Source organism: Lucilia cuprina, chromosome 3, assembly GCF_022045245.1.
Source record: "Lucilia cuprina isolate Lc7/37 chromosome 3, ASM2204524v1, whole genome shotgun sequence".
Taxonomy (NCBI): domain Eukaryota; kingdom Metazoa; phylum Arthropoda; class Insecta; order Diptera; family Calliphoridae; genus Lucilia; species Lucilia cuprina.
In genome coordinates, this window is record NC_060951.1 from 11,579,530 (window position 1) to 11,598,426 (window position 18,897).

Consider the following 18,897-nt stretch of genomic DNA (forward strand, 5'->3'; position numbering starts at 1 on the left):
AAAAAAAAGAAGAAAAAAACAACGGTGGTTAAAATAAAACTTAAAAGTAAAAATACATAAAAAATCACATTAAAAATGGGTGTTAAGAAAAGGTATAAAGGTGAGATTTTTTTGCATGATTATATTCAATCTTAGAACTAGACTTAACAATTAAAAATTTTGATCTCAAAACGAGTAATAATAGAGAACTTATATTAAAATACTTTTCCTTTTTATATTTATAAATATGTTTTGTGGTTTGTTAAAAAATATATAAATCTTTAACAGTATTCACGGAGGAATTTTTACATAATGGACGTATTGAACGAGTTTTTTTTTTAAATATTTTCTTATGTGTGGATAGGGAAGCCAGCTCTCACATCATTTGCCATTTATCTGTAGTTTAAGTATTAATGTTACTCTGTTGTTCTTATAAACTTAATTTTAATAAATAATACAACATATAAAAAAAAAGTAAATTCAGTTCTTAGCTCAAATTAATGATTATGCTGATGTTGAGCAAATATGTTTAAATCTTGTTGAGTAACATAGCCGGATATAACGTTGGTTTTCGCAACATCATCAGCGCCTTCAACATCATTATGAGTGTCAATTGCTGGGGCATTTGTATTTGAAACATCTGCTAGTTGTTGAGTATGATTTTCATTTTGTGCTGCTAAGGTTGTGGGCAAATTTAATTTAGTTAGACTCTCTAGGGTAGTATAGCCACTGCTATTGAATGGTAAAATATTTTCAGCAGTTGTAGGCAAGGGATTAGTGTTAGATGATTTATTATTAAATAAATTTTGCAAATCTTGTTGCATTACATAGCCGCCCGTATTAGATGGCACAATAGCTTGTTGGTTATTGTTGGGTTTTGCAAGGACGTTGCTTAAATTTTGAACTGTTATATAACCACTTGTAGCTGCCGGTATGGTTGGTAATTGTGCACTATTTCTAACCTCCTCCTCCTCCTCGTGAGTATTAAACGTTTGCCAGGGCTGTAACATTGATTGTTTAATATAGCCATTGTTATTGGGAAATATTGCTAGAGGTGAACGCTCAAAATCTCCGTTATTACATTCAGATCCTTCAGTGCTTTCAACTAAAGAATCGGCTGATGTAGAAGACGAATTTAGACTTTCTTTTAAATGCTCTTTTTCAAATTCCTCAGGATCTACATCAGCCGGAATATTAACTTCGGAAATATTTGCAGTTTCGAGACTACAACCCAATATATGATCATTTAGAGCATCCCCACTGTTGTGCACCCCTCCACCACCACCACCACCTAAATAACCTGAATCATTGCCCAAAGAGGCTAACAAATGATGATGTTCATTGCGAAAATTAAAATCATGCATACGGGCTGCAGTTATCCATTGATCTTCAGCTGCTCTTGTATCCTTGATCGTATGACTACTACTGCCAAAATCACCGGGAAAGCCAGAAGCTGCATCTTTAGTAAAGTACGTTTCCAGACCAGCTGGAAGGGTACAATTAATATTTGCCATTTTATTATATTTCTTACGAGCCATATACAGCGCAGCCATGACACCCAACGACATGGCAACTACAATTAAAGCAACTGTGGTTATTTTACTCATAGGACTTGATGAACATGAATGTATAACGGTAGTTTGCCATTGTGATCTGTACAGTTCATACAGCGTATTATTCATATATTTTTGTATGTTTTCTAAATACTCCGCAGACTTTGAATGTTCACCCATACAATCCAAATCGTCATTGTTCTTATAAATATCATCATCGGCGTGCGTTTGATAACTGTCGGTAACTATCGATACGTTTTTCTCTGCAAGAGGAGCTGCATTAACTGCACGCACATCGACTGTGGTTTTATATTCGGCTCCTATACAATTTGGAAATTTACTAAATGAACATGTAGATGCTCCCATAATAATACTAATTCGTCGTCTTATTACTTTATCATTATACATTTCCGTTACACGAACTTCGTAAAAGTCAATAGAACCACTTGGTTTTACTGGTTTATTCCATAACATGATGTTTTTCTTATTGTCATTCGGTCCAATAACGGGCGGTGAGGGAGCTAAAAGTAAATTAATGTAAATTTTAGAGATGCTATTGGAATTTACAGTACAATTACTTTATATAACACTAGCAGTGGTACATAAATTATGTAAATACTTTCTATTATACTTACTGCCAATTGCCGTAACAAAATGAACATCATTGCTCGTTTCAGATCTTTCAACAGTTTCCGCCAACACATACACTTTGTATGCCGTAAAACTCTCTAGATTCTTAAGATGATACGTTCGTGTCGAGGCATTCACTTCAATTTGATCATTATTTAGCATTATAATATATTTACGTATTTTACCATTTGGATAAGTTGGTTCAAACCATCGTATTGTTGCACTTGTATTGGTAATACTTTCAACGCGCAATTGTCTAGGCGGAGAGGGTGCTCCTTCTAAGGTACGAACAATTTGTGGATCACTTGGTTTGCCTCTTTTAGTACGCCAAAACATTAACATGGTTACTTTATATGTTGTGAATGGTTTTAAATTTCGTATAAAATATTTCTTATCATATTTTCTGGCCAATTTTGAGATGACATTATTGTTTAGACAAGTGGCATTTTCGGCCGTTACATCGTTAGCCACTTCACAGTAGGTTATATTGAAACCATCTAAGATAGAGGGACACACACGTTCAACACTCCACTGAACTTTAATAGAATTTTCTAATGCCACTAATTCTGGTTCCATTTTAACTAAATCAATATTGACTATATCCATAGAGCAATCTGTCCAATGGAGACCGGTATTAAACTTGTCATAGTTAGCGGAGACTGCCAAATTAAGTACACGTTCTTCTGAAGCATTTTGTGGTTGAGTAGTAAAATTCAGCTGGGTAGCAGGTAGATTTTGAAAATGCATCGATTCCTATAACATAATAATTTAAATTATATGTAGTTTTTTTACGAATATAATATAAAACTTACTTTGCATTCGTTCGGCAATGCACGTTTCGTATAACACCAATACACCGTAAAGCTTAAAAGTCCTGTTAATTTTTTAGGGTTTCGCCATGTTAAGGTATAGGTGCGATTATTACCATGATATACATTGTGTATATCGAGAGGAGTGTACTCCTTTTGATTCCTTTGATTTGTAGGATAAATAATTAAACGACTGGCCTCCACAGATTCTCCAACATGATTTTTACTACGTATTTCAAATTCGTAATACAAATCTTTTTGCCAAAAGAACTTGGCAAGGTTTTTCTCTTGATGCCATGGCTTTAAATCTCTACAAAAAAAAAAGATTGTATAAAAGTTGAATTTATTTAAAAAAGTAAAAAGTTTATTAATCTATGTGGGAGTTTACAAATAAATTGGTTTTTAATTAATTTTCTTTTCGTTGTAAATTATAAAATAATAAAGAAATAGCATTATCTAACAAATTTTATATATCTATATTTTTAGTGAAAATTTGTTCACAAGAATTTGAAATTCTTAAGAAATGTTTTTATGTGTATTGTAAGTACGAGAAGTACACGTTTGTATTGTGTTCTTTCTACACAGTATGTTTTTGGGTATTTGAATTCTTGGAATCTGTATTAAATACATATATACATACATATCTGTATAACAAAGAATCACGAAAAAATTAAAATATTTCCAATTTTTGAAAATATGTTAAACAAATTTATGTTTTTCTATTATACCTAATTTTAAATATAAAACATATTCAAATCGCTTGTATAAAATGATTACAATTGAATTTCAAATACGTTACTTACGACAATTTTCCATCAGGTTGTATTGCTGTTATTACATAAGTAAAATTGCTGCCATTATAATCCTGAGGCAATAGTTCCTCCCAATATACAGTAATACGAGTTTCTGTTGAATCAATATAGAAACTGCCTGGCTGAACACGCGGTGGACGCTGTGGTCGTCGAGCAGCTGTACGAAATTTATAAACAAACTGTTCACTCCATATGGCATTTGGATGACGGACACGAGCACGTATCATCAATTTATAATGCCAATATGCATAAGGTAAATTATTCAACCGGAGACGTAACTCATTGTGCTCCCGTACGGGCGCTTCTCTCGTCAAAATTGTTGAGTTTTCCGGTTGCAATAGAACCTCCCATTCTAAACCTTTAATACGGTACTTTTCCCATGTAGCCATTTGCCAGGACAATTTAATGCTATCCACGTTGATACTTTCAACACGCATTTTCTCGCCTGGTTTGTCGGGTATCATTATTTCGAAATTGTTTATATCAAAGCGTTGTATTAATGGTTGTTCGTTGGGTTTGACAAGAGCATTTCTCGATTCAATTATAAAGTGATACATTTCCTGATAACGTTCACTCAACGATGTATTACAAACAACCAGATTACGATCATCATAATTGCATCGGGGCTGATAAATGTAACTAGCATACTCATTATAGTAAGAAACATTATAGGTGGTAAGTATGGGATTAGCTGGCTTAGTGAAATTACAGATCATATGATCAAAATCGTAACTACGACATGAAAAGTCTTTGACAGGCCTAGGCTTAGAACCCACAAACACTTTGGTCTCCATTATGGCATCAGGTCCACATTTACAACGATATTCTGTTTGTTGTTCGCTGGCATTATGTACCATGTATATGATGGTGGTACTATTGACGGTTACAATATTTTCACGCGGCAACTCTTTATTTGTCCGGCCATTTACGAAGTGCAAACAAGTGGAATTTATACCGAGAAACGTTTTTGGGTTCATATAACATGTTATATTAAAATTTTTTCCAATTGCTTCCTCTACAGTGATGGGTATAGTCTCACCGGGATGGTTATACATTCTATTCGCATCTACTGACATTGATCTATTGCAAGATAACAGACCTGTTGTCAGTAGAAATATGAATATAAACATGTACTCATTAATGTTATTAGTCATTTTATTTATATTTAAATGTTTTTATCACGTTTTGTTATAATAACTGTATAAAAACTTTTATCCGTAGCCTTTTGGCCCATTAAAGTCCTTTACGCAGCCCCTATAAAGTGGCTTTTCTTTGTGTGTGTGTTGAGTTTGAATTTGTTTTTCCAGGAAATCCGTTTAATTTTAGTGTGTTGTTTTTCTTGGAATTTGAATTTTAACTACCAGGTATTTTCACAATTTTCTAACCAAATTTTCATTGTTTTTAATACTTTTTTGTTAAAATACTATTTTTTATGCAGTTATTTCTTGATTTTTTTAAGTTTTTATTAATTTTTATGTTTAATGTTGCACTTTAATGAAGCACTTAAATTTTCAAAATTCTTGGAAATTTGTATTTGGTAGTTTCATTGTTGTTGCTTTATATTTTTTTCTGCTGTGATTTCTGTTGTGTGTTTACAACATGCGAGTTGTGTGTGAAAATGTTAGGCGATAGTTGCCACACTAAAATAATTTATTTTAACATTTAATGCTGCCATGTGTTTTATAATTGTTGGTATGACTATTGGTTACCACTATACTAGTGATGTTGGTTACGAACTCCAAATGAATAATAAATTTGTTTATTTTTGCGAATGAAAATAGTATAAAAACTGCTTTGGGCTTTTAAATTTTAATTCCCTACGATTTAGCGAATGCGAGTGTAAAAAAGTAAGTTTTTAATTCGTATTCGTATATGCGAATGCCTTTAACTGTTTAACTGTTACATCCCTACAGCATACTATTTTTTACACCCTACACCACTCCAGTGGGGAGTTTATTATACGTTTGAGCTTTGTGCTGAAAGTGATACTTTAAGGTGGATATAGGACCAATATTTTTGGGCGATAGAAACGTCAGCACAAACGCATATTCCACTATAATGGTGTAGGGTTTAACTAATTTCCAGAGTACCAAATATTCTTTCATTTGTCACTAACGTTCATGTAAATGAAAAAATAATTACTGTTGTGTTAACATCTACTCATGTACGAAAAGACAAAACAGGTATTGCTTTATTTATTCATGTATGTATTGCTTTGTTTTTTATATTCATACACAAAATTGAGAAAAGAATACAGAAATGTTTTTGTAAACTACCATTAGAAAATTTAAAGCAAAGAATATTTTTCATTTAAGATTTACATGAATTCTCATTTTTGATATAACACGAACATTTTGTTTTTAGTTTTACAAATTATTTTTGCAATTTCTTTACTAACCCGGTAAGTATTCAAGTAATATTGTTCGACGATGATTGAAAAACCTGCTTACCCGACTGATTTCCGGATTTAAAACTGGTTTTACACTTAGTTTTATGTTTGCTAGTATAGTTTCTGACTCTATACTCCTTAAAAAACTAATTTTATCATTCTCTCTGGTTCTTTTATCCATGGTTGAATGTGAATATCAACATTTCTTGAAAAAACTTCCAAATTCGACTGCGACTAGAACCACTAACTAATTCCTTATTAGACATACGCTTTAGACAACTGACCACAAATTCAATAAAAAATTAATTTATGTTATTGATAACGACAACTCATTACCAAGTAATGTATGAAATAACTACATTACATTTTTTTTCATTTTCAAACAAATCACACATGTATACAAAAATTAATGATATTTTTTAAATAGATGTGGTAGATATTAGGTTAGGTTAGGTTTTTCAGACTGCTTACTAACACGAGTAAGTCTATACTTGGGTCCTATTTGGTCCCTTTGTAACGTCTGTAAAGAGAAAAGATAAGGGAAAACATTTGGAAGGGGAAGAGTAGTGATAACGAAAGTAGTGAAGAAACAGATATAGAAAGTAGAATGATGAGTATAGAATAGCGAAGAAGTTAAGACTCTGTTACCAGAAAAATCATAGTGTGTATTTAGTTACACACCCATTTCGACAATTTTAAGAATGCTAGTATACACTCAGGTTGAATAGCTGACAGATCAGATAGATCAGAAAAGTGAGACGAACCCAGCGCCTGATGATGGTAGATATTAACTCGGCTATTGTTATAAAATAGAATATTATCATATATTACAAACATACTGAAAAACTCAAGTTTCTTCTAATCTGGTCACTTTAGACTACCAGATTATTATTATAAACAATAGCTTGGTAACTCTAAATAAGTTGTAAATAGTTGTTGTAATAGCTTCAGTAATTCTTTAATTGTATTTAAAAAATAAACAAAAATTTTAATACACAAATTGTCCAGCACTATGCAAAATTCTTGCAGAACTTGTATGACACAGTTTTCCCAAACAAAGACACGGGGAAATTCCCATAAGCAGAGCATTTTTGAAAAACCAAAAAATTGCAAAAAAGATGCTAACATAATGGAACTCCTCCAAGAGGTACAGCCACAAATAAAAGTGGAATGCGATGATAATCTGCCCAAGCTTATGTGCTTTGAATGTATAAAAAATTTATTGGTGTCATGCACGTTTTTAGAGACATACAGAAATTCTGACAAAAACTTTCGTGAAATGTTAAAAGAAGTTAATGAAATGATAGTTGAAATTGATCATAATGTTGAGAGTTCAAAAAACGAAAAGCGAAGAGATTCAAAAATAACTACAAATATAGATAGCGAAAATGATGCCGTGGAGTTTGTAGATGAAATATCTTACGAAAGTGGGAGTAAAGAACAAAATATAGAAAGCTCATCCAGTGATAGTGATTGGACAATTTCTGATGAAAGTTGGTTTGTACTTTTAAAAAGTTGATTCATTAAATATTTTGAGATTAACATAAATATTTGACACAAAATTACTTTTTATTTGCTTTGTAGTCACAAGGAAGATTTAAGAAATACATCAAAGTCAATTCAACGAGAAGTAAAAATAGCTGTTTATGACGGAGAAGATGAAATAGAACTTATTAAGTTGCCCGATCAAAATGAAGATGGTGGGTTACCATGTCAGGAGTGTGATGCTGTTTTGAATAATATAACACTATGGAGACAACATATGCGAAGGAATCACCTTGAAAATATACAAAAAACTAAGAAAATTAACAAACCAAAAAGGAGTAAAAAACTTAAATGTGATTACTGCGACAAAGGTAGGCTGAGTTTGGTTAATAGTAAACTTTACCCATTGTTCGGTAAAGCATTGAGTAACGCACCGATTTCATTATAGAAGGTATATGAGTTCTTTATGTAAAATTTGAAGTTTCTAAATGTAATAGTTTCCCAGATATATATACAAAATTCATATGGGAGATATTGATAGTCCATCAATTTATTGCCAAAATATTCACATGGATGTCAAAGTTATTCGTGAAAAATTTGAGGATACAGGTGGTTCCCCGCCTCTTATTGTTAGTCCATAAATTTATTACCCAAATGTTCATATGAATGTCAATATTTTTACAAATTTTAGGGATATGTATGTATATTAGAGTGCTTCATAAAACGAAGTTTGCAAAATTTTAGCAAAAACCCTTGTAAATGCACTTGGAAACTTTAGAGCCGTTGCGGTACCTATTAACGTTGTTCTATCAGCCTAATTTATTGCAGGACATAGTTTTAGTTCATAAATGTATATGTATATATAATATGTATATATACTAGTTAATGAAATATTTAATCTGATATTTCTTTTTCTTTAAAAGTATTTCCAACAACAACAAGATGTAAAAGTCATATGCGAATTCATACAGGTAATGTTTCAAAGATAACGGGAATCGACAAATTTCTAAAAAGTTATTTTTTATTTTCAGATGAAAAACCCTATTTATGCATTGAGTGTGGAAAAAATTTCAGAGGTCTCAGTTCATTAAAAATACACATGTTACGTCACAAAGGCGAGAAAAATTTTGAATGCCCACAATGTCCCAGAAAATTTGTATGTGCTAGTGGTTTATATAATCACGAGAAGATACATTCAAATGACAAACCATTTGTATGTGAAACTTGCGGAAGTTCATTTCGTATGAAAGATGACTTAAAAAAACACGAACGTTGTCATAAAGGTATTAAAAACCATAAATGTGATTTTTGTGAAATGAGGTTTCTAACTACTGAAAAACAACGCCGACATATGCGAACACACACGGGAGAAAAGCCATATCGTTGTCAATATTGCGAGAGAGCTTTTGCCCAAAGTAATGATTACATTAAACATTTACGTCAACACTTGGGTGAGAATGTTTATCAATGTGAACTATGTCCGTTAAGATTTCCGTTAGTCAGAGATTTGCGAGCACATTTTGTAGTTCATAAAGATGAAGATGAAGAAACTCGAGCACGTAATTTAGCAGCTCGACTGGAAGAACAACAAAAATTAGAAATTAAATTGGGTGTTGCAAAAAAAGAAAATCCAGACAAGAAAATTATCAAGTGATTTGTCGCATAAAAAATGCTGGTGGATATTTTTAAATATGTATTTTTATGGAATGAAATTACATATAATAAATATTAAAGAAACTAAAATTTTAACAAGTTAGAATATTATATTCGGCTATGCCGAATCTTATATACCCTCGTTTGACTCGAATGAAACTTAGTTATGTCGAATTCCATCTATATACTCGTATTTTTAGGCCAGTTATATACGTTAAAGTAATTTTCTGAAGGGGACCTAATATAGAGGGGTATGAGTTGATTCTCATAAAATTTGGTAGACAGAATTTGGTTCGTATTAAATTTATTTGTGTAGTATGAAACTTACTTATGTCGAATTTCATCTATATACTTCATCTATATACTAGTATTTTTAAAACTTATTAAATCTTAGTAGGAACTCAGTTTCAAAATCCAACAGACGTTTTTAAAATATCAAAATCCCGATTTTTCAAAATACTTCCAAAATTCCGCTATTTAATATTACTGTAAAATTTAACACATCGAAAATCCCGGTATTTTAAAGTACCAAAAACCGGGATTTTTAAAAATGAAATCACGGGGATTTTCGGGATTTTAAAATCCCGAAATTGAGGTCTTTTTCCGCTAAATTTATACATTATAAAATATATAAAATAAGTAGGATCATAAAATTTTAAAATTTCGGTCTATTTTTAATTCGATTGAGTAATTTCTAGACTTAAGATGGCTCTACTAACTTACAAGCTGAAATATCAAAAATAAAAAAGGGCAATAAATAGGCATAGATACTATCGGATATCTAAAAATAACAAGTAAGAAAAAAAGTTTTCATAATAAAGCATTTCACTTGATTTGTATCTCGCCTCCGATAATTTTAAGCAATTTATTGTTAAAAAACTAATTTTCTGAAATATGCTTCTTCCAAGCCCCCCGTTTGAGGCGATCCTCATAAAATTTGGATAATGAATTTACGGTTACATAAACCTATGTTGAAGGGTATAAAAACGACAATAAATTGTCATTGATACTATCGGATATGAGTATATGAAAATCTGTACTGGCAGTCAACCTGTTAATAAGATAGCGAGATGATAATTCTCTTATTTTTAAAAACCACCCTACAAGAACAGTGACAGTCATTTAACCGGTCATTTGACTGGCAAATCGATCAAAGTTTCCATCAAAAGTTTCTATCTGTTTCTTAAGGGCAATATGTAAAAAGTGATGGAAACTTTTGTGTACATGTGATTTTGCATCACCCTCGCACTTATGAATTCTACCGATTTTAAAACATATATTTGAGCTGCTCACTCTTTTGCTTTTTACCAATCAAGGATGATGGAAATGTTAGTCACGATTGACTAATCATTCTTTATGGATATATCCATCACAGTTGACCAATCACACTTGATGAATTTATCCGTCAAATCTGACGGCTATGTCAATTTATAATAAAACACAATTTATTAACATTTTTAGATATATATTTTTAATTTTATTAATATACATAGTAAGCATATACATAAATTAACTATCATTTCACCATTTTACATACCTCACAGAATGTAAAATCCTCCTATGCTCCTTTAAATTTGTGGAAATAAATTGTCTGTAAAAAAATGCATATAAATATTGAAATATAAAAATTAAAAGTATATATGTATTCATATTACCACAGATAGATTAAACTCCGAAGTGTATATTCTCAGCTCCACTTCCTGCACCGTTTTTAAATTGCAATAAATCTCTTTACTTTTAATAATTTTAGTCTTAAATTTTTTTTAATTTTTTGATTTTTGATCTTTGGCTTTCACTGAAATAATTAATGCGACGAAAACACAGTAACAGTCAAATGTAGTTGTTTCACTCTTTCATATGCAAATGAAACCCCTTATCACACATTGAGTACATCACAGTCATTTTACCGGTCATTTGACCGTCATTATTGATGGAATTATCCATTAACTATTTTTTTTAACAATTTTCAAAGAAAAATGTTGCAAGTGTGTTAGTAAAATCATTTTGTATGTGTTAGTTTCGGTCATACATTTCCCTACAAGAACAGTGACAGTCATTTAACCGGTCATTTGACTGGCAAATCGATCAAAGTTTCCATCAAAAGTTTCTATCTGTTTCTTAAGGGCAATATGTAAAAAGTGATGGAAACTTTTGTGTACATGTGATTTTGCATCACCCTCGCACTTATGAATTCTATCGACTTTAAAACATATATTTGAGCTGCTCACTCTTTTGCTTTTTACCAATCAAGGATGATGGAAATGTTAGTCACGATTGACTAATCATTCTTTATGGATATATCCATCACAGTTGACCGATCACACTTGATGAATTTATCCGTCAAATCTGACGGCTATGCCAATTTATAATAAAACACAATTTATTAACATTTTAAGACATATATTTTTAATTTTATTAATATACATAAATTAACTATCATTTCACCATTTTACATACCTCAAAGAATGTAAAATCCTCCTATGCTCCTTTTAATTTGTGGAAATAAATTGTCTGTAAAGAAATGCATATAAATATTGAAATATAAAAATTAAAAGTAAATATGTATTCATATTACCACAAATAGATTAAACTCCGAAGTGTATATTCTCAGCTCCACTTCCTGCACCGTTTTTAAATTATAATAAATCTCTTTATTTTTAATAATGTTAGTCTAAATTTTTTTAATTTTTTGCTCCTTGATCTTTGGCTTTCACTGAAATAATTAATTTATGCGACGGAAAACACAGTAACAGTCAAATGTAGTTGTTTCACTCTTTCATATGCAAATGAAACCCTTTATCACACATTGAGTACATCAACAGTCATTTTACCGGTCATTTGACCGTCATTATTGATGGAATCCATTAACTATTTTTTTTTTGCAATTTTTAAAGAAAAATGTTGCAAGTGTGTTAGTAAAATCATTTTGTATGTGTTAGTTTCGGTCATACATTTCTTGTAGGGTTCTTGTAGGGCATATATCCGATATTCAGCTCAAGACGGTAGGTCACATGAGTGGTGTATCTAGAATGCACTGTATTTAAATAACTATTTTATTATTTTTAGTACTTTGAATTAATTTGATTTCAAAAAATTTCACAAAATACTTATGGGAAAGCTTTCTGTATTAATAAACACATATTGCAATATGAAATAGAAAATGTTATTATTGTCGGTAAATTATTAAGATTTTTTGAAAATTTATTTCTATTTTGGGGATTTAGAAATCCCGAAATCCCAAAAAATCAGTCTCGTTAGACATCCCTAGTTCATACATTATAGCCGTTTTCAAGCCGCCGTCAAAAATATTAGTCGGCGTATGTCTAATTGTTTTTATTTTTTGTTTACAACAAACATTTACAAGAAAATTGTTTTAATTTTCAAGTATTTTACAAATTTAATAATATTTAAATATGAGTACAAAATCTGGCAAATCTATGCAGAATTTATGCAGAACATGTTTAACAAAGTTTTCAAAATCACAACTAGAATGTGCTATAAATAATAAGCAGAACATTTATGATGTACCAAATGGAAGACAAGATACCAGTTTAATGGAACTACTGCAACTAGTACATCCTAACATTAAGGTGGAAATTAATGATAATCTTCCAACCCTTATGTGTTCGGATTGTATTAAAAAATTATTAATGGCTCATGAATTTATCGAAATGTATAAACTTGCCGATAAACAAGCTCGCAACAAGTTAAAGCAAGTTGAAGCTTCTAGCAGTAAACAGAATAAAAATCTTTTAAATGAATCCATAGAAGTTATTGGTGCAAATGATAAGATTGATGAGATATTGAATAAAGAAAATTTAGATGATATCTATGAAATGGCAAAGTTAGAAGTTGAAAAAGTAACTATCGAAGAACTGGAAAAGGAGGTAATAGATGTAAATGATTGGCCAGAATTTAGTGAGCCACTGAATGATATTTCAATGGAAGAAGAATGTAAAGAATATTTCACAAATCCCTATAGTGACGAAGAAGAAGATGAAACAGATAAAGATTTATATGTTTCAAATCCCTATAGCGATTCTGGTGATGAGTGGACACCTAGTGATTCTGGGTAGGTATTTTTAAAGATTTATTTTTCAGTAATGAAGGTCAAATCAAAATTAATGTAACAATATGTTACACACCAGCAATATAGGCGTGGGATGACCACACCCACTATTGATAGTTCCGCCATTTTTCCCCAGTTTTCATATATGAGTGTATATGTCAAATTTGCCGTTACAACTTATTCATATTATAAAATTAACTAAAATGATAGCGACTATACGATTTGAATTTCCTTTTTGTAACAAAAACATTTTTCATATTGTATGTGTTTTTGCAGCGAAAATAAAATTTTTGCAAAGATTATTACCCGAAAACGAAAAGTAAAAAATAAAATAAATAAAAAAACTACAACAATAATACCTTCTAAGAAAAAAGACATTAAGAACATATCCAACAATAAAAAAAAGGATGAGGAGAAAACTCAGTCGCCTATGGAAACTGAAAATGGTAGTTTTGCTTGCCAGAAGTGCGATACAGTTTTTAATAGTGAGCAACTCTTGCAGGAGCATATGCGATTTCATCCAAAAGCTCGAAACGGCCAAGGATTCAAATGCGAAATTTGTGGCAAAGGTAGACTACTAAATAATATTAATTTGAATTTAATTAATATTACTTTTCTTTCACAGGATATTCGCAAAATACATCATATACAATTCATATGCGTATTCATACAGGTGATTTAGAAATAATTATTGTTCCTTAGTTACAATTAATATTTGTTTTTCATTACCAGGTGAAGAACCATATTTGTGCATAGAATGTGGAAGAAGTTTTAAAGCTTTGAGTTCATTAAAATCCCACATGTTATGGCATAAAGGAGAGAAAAATGTTCAATGTCCAAAGTCCAAAAAAATTTGTAACTCCAAGTGGTCTATACGGTCATATGATGGTACATACAAAAGAAAAGAAATATGTTTGTGATATTTGTGGAGCCGCCTTTCATATGCCCTACATGTTAAGAAACCACAATCTCTATCATAATAATATTAGAAATTATCCATGTGAATATTGTGATAAGAGATTTGTAAATGCCGAAAGACAACGGCGACATATGCGTACACACACGGGAGAAAAGCCATATCGTTGCAAATATTGCGAGAAAGCTTTTGCTCAAAGTAATGATTATATTAAACATTTGAAGCAACATTTGGGTGAAAATGTTTATCAATGTGAACTTTGTCCGTTAAGATTTCCAATGGACAGAAATTTGCGAGCTCATTTCGCTTCCCATAATAATGAGGATGAAGAAACACGAGCACGCAATCTAAAGGCTCGTGAAGAAGAACAACGAAAATTAGACCTAAAATTGGGTGTTATTAGTGCAGAAAAATAAAATATTTTATGTAACAGAGATTGTTTATTTTATTAATTGGTTTAAAATAATTTTTTAACTAATCAATTGGAAAATCGTAAGTTTTAAATAAGGCACGTGCGTTGAAGCGTCAAGGAACCGTTGCATTACTATAACTATACCAAACTAGAAAAATATATTAAGATGATTCTTAAATAACCTTGAGCATACTTCGTCTAGTGATATTACATCTAGGATTCGAGATGTGTCATAAAGTTTGGTGAAAAGATATCTCGAAATAGAAAGATAATCTGTCGGACCCTAATTCAAGTGGGCAACTTAAGAATATTCGTCATATTATCATCTTAATTATAATCTTAAAATCAACCAATCGGAATAGAACCATTTTCTGATTTGTGTTAATGGCCACATTAAGCATGCGCGCAAGGAAACAGCAACGCTGAAGATAATTTGATAAAATTTGTTTAAACGTATTGGGATTAAAGTAGAATTAAATATAAAAGTTTTATTTAATTAAAACAAGTAGGAATGTATAGTCGGGCATGGCCGACCATATAATATCCTACAACATGAGTATATTTTTAAAATTTTTTTATTTTTTTTTAAAGAAACTTTTATGTTGAATATTACCATAATTTTTAAAATATTTATGCAATTTATTGACAAAAAAACTGAAATTTCTAAATGAGGCTTTATGTAGGTCAAATATCGGACAGACGGACGGACATGTCTTAATCGACTCAAAAAATGATTCTGAATCGATCGGTATACTTTAAGGTGGGTATTGGACCAACATTTTTTGTATGTTACAAACATCAACACAAACGTATAATACCCTCCCCACTATAGTGGTGTAGGGTATAAAAACGACTCAAAATCTCGATTAAAACATGTTCACATTTTATGTACGTCAATCAAAATCCCTTTTTTCAAAGTATTTTCTGCTAAAATACAGCTTTTCGATCACTGGGACACAAAATATAACTCGGATACCGATAATTCTTGATTGAAAACTAACTGAAAACATAGACGTCTTACATACTATTTTAAGACGCCGACAAAATTTTTAGTGTAACTTGCCGACGTCGTTAATATATGTCGGCGCTGGTCTCTGTTGTTGCACTATTATTTTTTGTGTTTACAATACAATTTTACAATTAGAAAAATTTGTATTATTTTATAAATGTAAACAAAAATTTTTACTAATATGAATACAAAATCTGCCAACAATATGCGGAATCTTTGCAGAACGTGTATGATGAGGTTTACGAAACTCCAACGTGAAAGCGCTATTAAGAATAAGCAAAACCTTTATGAGGTACCCAATGGAGGTAAAGATCACAGTTTGATGGAACTACTTGAAATGGTGCATCCTGACATAAAAGTGGAAGTCAATGAACATCTACCCATGCTTATGTGTTCAGATTGTATTAAAAAATTATTAATTGTTCACGAATTTATCGAGATGTACAAAAACGTCAATAAACAATTCCGTAATATGTTAAAACAAGTTGAAATTGACGACAGTCAAGGGAATCTAAGTCCATTACAGGAATCCATAGAAATTATTGAGATAAATGATCAAGATGAGGAGGTCTTAGATAAGGAAAAAGAAGATGATGCCTATAAATTAACAGAGTTAGAAGTTGAAGAAGTGCATGTTGAGGAGCTGGAAAAAGATGAAGTAGACGTAAATGATTGGCCAGAATTTGATGATGAACCAATACATGATTTTTCGGAGGAAAATGAAAATAAAGAATATTATTTCACAAATCCCTACAGCGATGACGAAACAGATGAGATAGAACCATTTTTTAAAAACCCTTATAGCGATGCTAGTGATAACGAGTGGAACCCTAGTGAATTTGTGTAGGTATTTGCAATGTTATATATTTTTTAAATAAACTAAGTTTACTAAAAAAATAGATTATTAATATACATACGTAATCTATTATTACAGCCAAAAGAACAATATTTCTCTCAAATCCATTACTGGAAAAAGAAAATCAAACAATAAAACAAATAATGAAACAACTACAATTCCCTATAGCACTGCTAGTGATGACGAGTGGACACCTAGTGAAACTGCGTAGGTATTCGTAAAATGTTAACAAAACAAAGTAGTTTATTATGTAACCCATTGTTGTAGCCAAAAAAATACGTCTTCTGCAAAACCCAAAACCCGAAAACAAAATTTAAAAAACAAAATAAATGACGAAATCACGGCACAAATATCTTCAAAGAAAGTCAAAAGAAAAAAGTTGATATCAAAAAATAAAAAGCAAAATGATGAAAATCCACAATTGCCTGCAGATAATGAAAATGTTAGTTTTCCATGCCAAAAATGCAATATAGTTTTGGATAACGAACAACTTTGGCAGGAGCATTTGCAGTTTCATCGATTGGGTAAAACAGTTACCAAATCAGACAACTCAACTACAGCTCGAACTGAAAGGGGCTACGAATGTGAACATTGTGGCAAAGGTAGATTATTGAAGAGAACTAAAATTAATAAAAATCAATAAAAATAATTTTTCTCTTTTGCAGTATATTCCAAAAATACATCATTTAAGGTTCATATGCGAATACATACGGGTAAATCTAAGCAAACATTACTTTTTAGTTATGTATACATATGTTTTTAAAGTTTATTTCATTGTCAGGTGATGCTCCATACTTGTGTATTGAATGTGGAAAAAGTTTTAAAGTTTTGGGAAGTTTAAATATACACATGTTACGGCATAAGGGAGAGAAAAATATTCAATGTCCGCATTGTCCCAAGAAATTTGTGTGCGCAAGTGGTTTATACGGTCATATGATGGTTCACAAAAAAGAAAAGCCATTTGTATGTGATATTTGTGGAGCTGCCTTCCATATGGCCTATATGTTAAGAAAACACAATCTCTATCATAATGGCATTAAAAATTATCCATGTGAACATTGTGATATGCGCTTTGTTACTGCCGAAAAGCAACGTCGTCATATGCGTACACATACAGGAGAAAAGCCGTATCGTTGCAAATATTGCGAGAGAGCTTTTGCACAAAGTAATGATTGCATTAAACATTTGCGGCAACACTTAGGCGATAATGTCTATCAATGTGAATTATGTCCGCTAAGATTTCCATTGGCTAGAGATTTACGTGCACATTTTGCCTCACATAAAGATGACGATGAAGAAACTCGAGCACGTAATTTGCAGGCTCGTATGGAAGAAGAAAAAAATTTGAGAATTAAATTGGGAATTAAAGAAACTTAAATAATTTTATTTACATATGTATTGTATTTTAATAAAAACAGAACATTTCTTTTTTATTATGAATTAGTTTTTTATGTAATATATGTAATTAATATTTGTTAGAATAAAAAACTTTAAACTAAATTAAACTAATGTATGTTATTTAACTAACACGAGATCAATTATAGGCAAGTGAAAAAGTATTTCTATTAAATTTCATCAAAACATAGCAACCGATTTAAAATTCAATTGTATTATTTTCCTGAACATCATGTTAGTTTTAAAGGAGGATGTACATACAGTATCTCTCATAAGTATTCGAATACAGGTAAAATATAAAAAGAAACTAAATTTAATAACATATTTTGTATGTAAAATTAATAAATTTATTTGTTATATTGTCTAGACAGTCCTTAGCTTTGATATCACGCTTTTTAAAACTTTAAAAATTCACATTAACCTAAATTAATTAATTTTTTAAATTACTTCACAAAAGTATTCGAATTTTTCCAGTATTTCTTGTTTGACCATATTTTACGAAACATAAAAATTAGAATTTAATGGTATTTTTGCTCAAAATTGTTTTTAAAGGTTACTATCAACCGAAAGGATATATTTTTAGCCCATTTGGCCCACAGTTTTGGGGCATTCGTACCATATTTTCATATAATATCATTAAAATTACGATTTTTGACCATATTTATAAAAAACTAGATAAAACCAAAATTTAATATTGGGATTTAATAGATTCCTTGAGGTATCTAAAAATAATAATTTTTGTTAAGGATCTGTTTTTACACATTCCAAAATATATTTTTGGTATTGTTCTTCTGTTTCTAATTAAATTATCTGGATCTTAAGCCTTTTCGTACCACTAGGATCGATTTTTTCCGACAATGTCGGCTAGTATATATTATTGTAGATATAAGCACTAATATATTTTAAATTTTCAAGACATCGTAGCGGTAT

General features: G+C 30.8%; 3 protein-coding genes and 1 pseudogene across 3 annotated transcripts; 3 read left to right on the top strand and 1 right to left on the bottom strand.

The window, feature by feature from the left end:
* Positions 1–324: 324 nt before the first annotated feature.
* Positions 325–5,426, bottom strand: LOC111674990 (cytokine receptor). The gene is made up of 4 exons (XM_023435678.2): positions 3,775–5,426; positions 2,975–3,281; positions 2,168–2,915; positions 325–2,053 (listed from the first exon to the last, which is right to left on the bottom strand). The coding sequence occupies exons 1-4, from the start codon at positions 4,935–4,937 to the stop codon at positions 477–479; spliced, it is 3,795 nt and encodes a 1,264-aa protein (XP_023291446.2). The 5' UTR covers positions 4,938–5,426; the 3' UTR covers positions 325–476.
* Positions 5,427–7,080: 1,654 nt separating this feature from the next.
* Positions 7,081–9,400, top strand: LOC111674992 (zinc finger protein 286A-like). The gene is made up of 4 exons (XM_023435681.2): positions 7,081–7,669; positions 7,757–8,028; positions 8,581–8,628; positions 8,689–9,400. Exons 1-4 carry the CDS (start codon positions 7,185–7,187, stop codon positions 9,309–9,311), a joined length of 1,428 nt encoding a protein of 475 aa, XP_023291449.2. The 5' UTR covers positions 7,081–7,184; the 3' UTR covers positions 9,312–9,400.
* A 174-nt stretch (positions 9,401–9,574) lies between these two features.
* LOC124418955 lies at positions 9,575–14,731 on the top strand (annotated as a pseudogene).
* A 1,051-nt stretch (positions 14,732–15,782) lies between these two features.
* On the top strand, positions 15,783–18,013 carry LOC111674991 (zinc finger protein 391-like). The gene is made up of 5 exons (XM_023435679.2): positions 15,783–16,559; positions 16,651–16,779; positions 16,840–17,174; positions 17,238–17,285; positions 17,354–18,013. The coding sequence occupies exons 1-5, from the start codon at positions 15,898–15,900 to the stop codon at positions 17,947–17,949; spliced, it is 1,770 nt and encodes a 589-aa protein (XP_023291447.2). The 5' UTR covers positions 15,783–15,897; the 3' UTR covers positions 17,950–18,013.
* Positions 18,014–18,897: the final 884 nt, after the last annotated feature.

Bases quoted from the DNA above. Each gene is read 5' to 3' on its own strand.
- LOC111674990 (XM_023435678.2), bottom strand. From the start codon at position 4,937: ATGACTAATAACATTAATGAGTACATGTTTATATTCATATTTCTACTG. The intron at 2,916-2,974 runs GTAAGTTTTATA...ATTATGTTATAG, and splicing joins CATTGCCGAACGAATGCAAA to GAATCGATGCATTTTCAAAA. The intron at 2,054-2,167 runs GTAAGTATAATA...ATTTACTTTTAG, and splicing joins TTTTGTTACGGCAATTGGCA to CTCCCTCACCGCCCGTTATT.
- LOC111674991 (XM_023435679.2), top strand. From the start codon at position 15,898: ATGAATACAAAATCTGCCAACAATATGCGGAATCTTTGCAGAACGTGT. The intron at 16,560-16,650 runs GTAGGTATTTGC...CTATTATTACAG, and splicing joins TGGAACCCTAGTGAATTTGT to CCAAAAGAACAATATTTCTC. The intron at 17,286-17,353 runs GTAAATCTAAGC...TTTCATTGTCAG, and splicing joins TCATATGCGAATACATACGG to GTGATGCTCCATACTTGTGT.
- LOC111674992 (XM_023435681.2), top strand. From the start codon at position 7,185: ATGCAAAATTCTTGCAGAACTTGTATGACACAGTTTTCCCAAACAAAG. The intron at 8,029-8,580 runs GTAGGCTGAGTT...TTTCTTTAAAAG, and splicing joins ATGTGATTACTGCGACAAAG to TATTTCCAACAACAACAAGA. The intron at 8,629-8,688 runs GTAATGTTTCAA...TTTTATTTTCAG, and splicing joins TCATATGCGAATTCATACAG to ATGAAAAACCCTATTTATGC.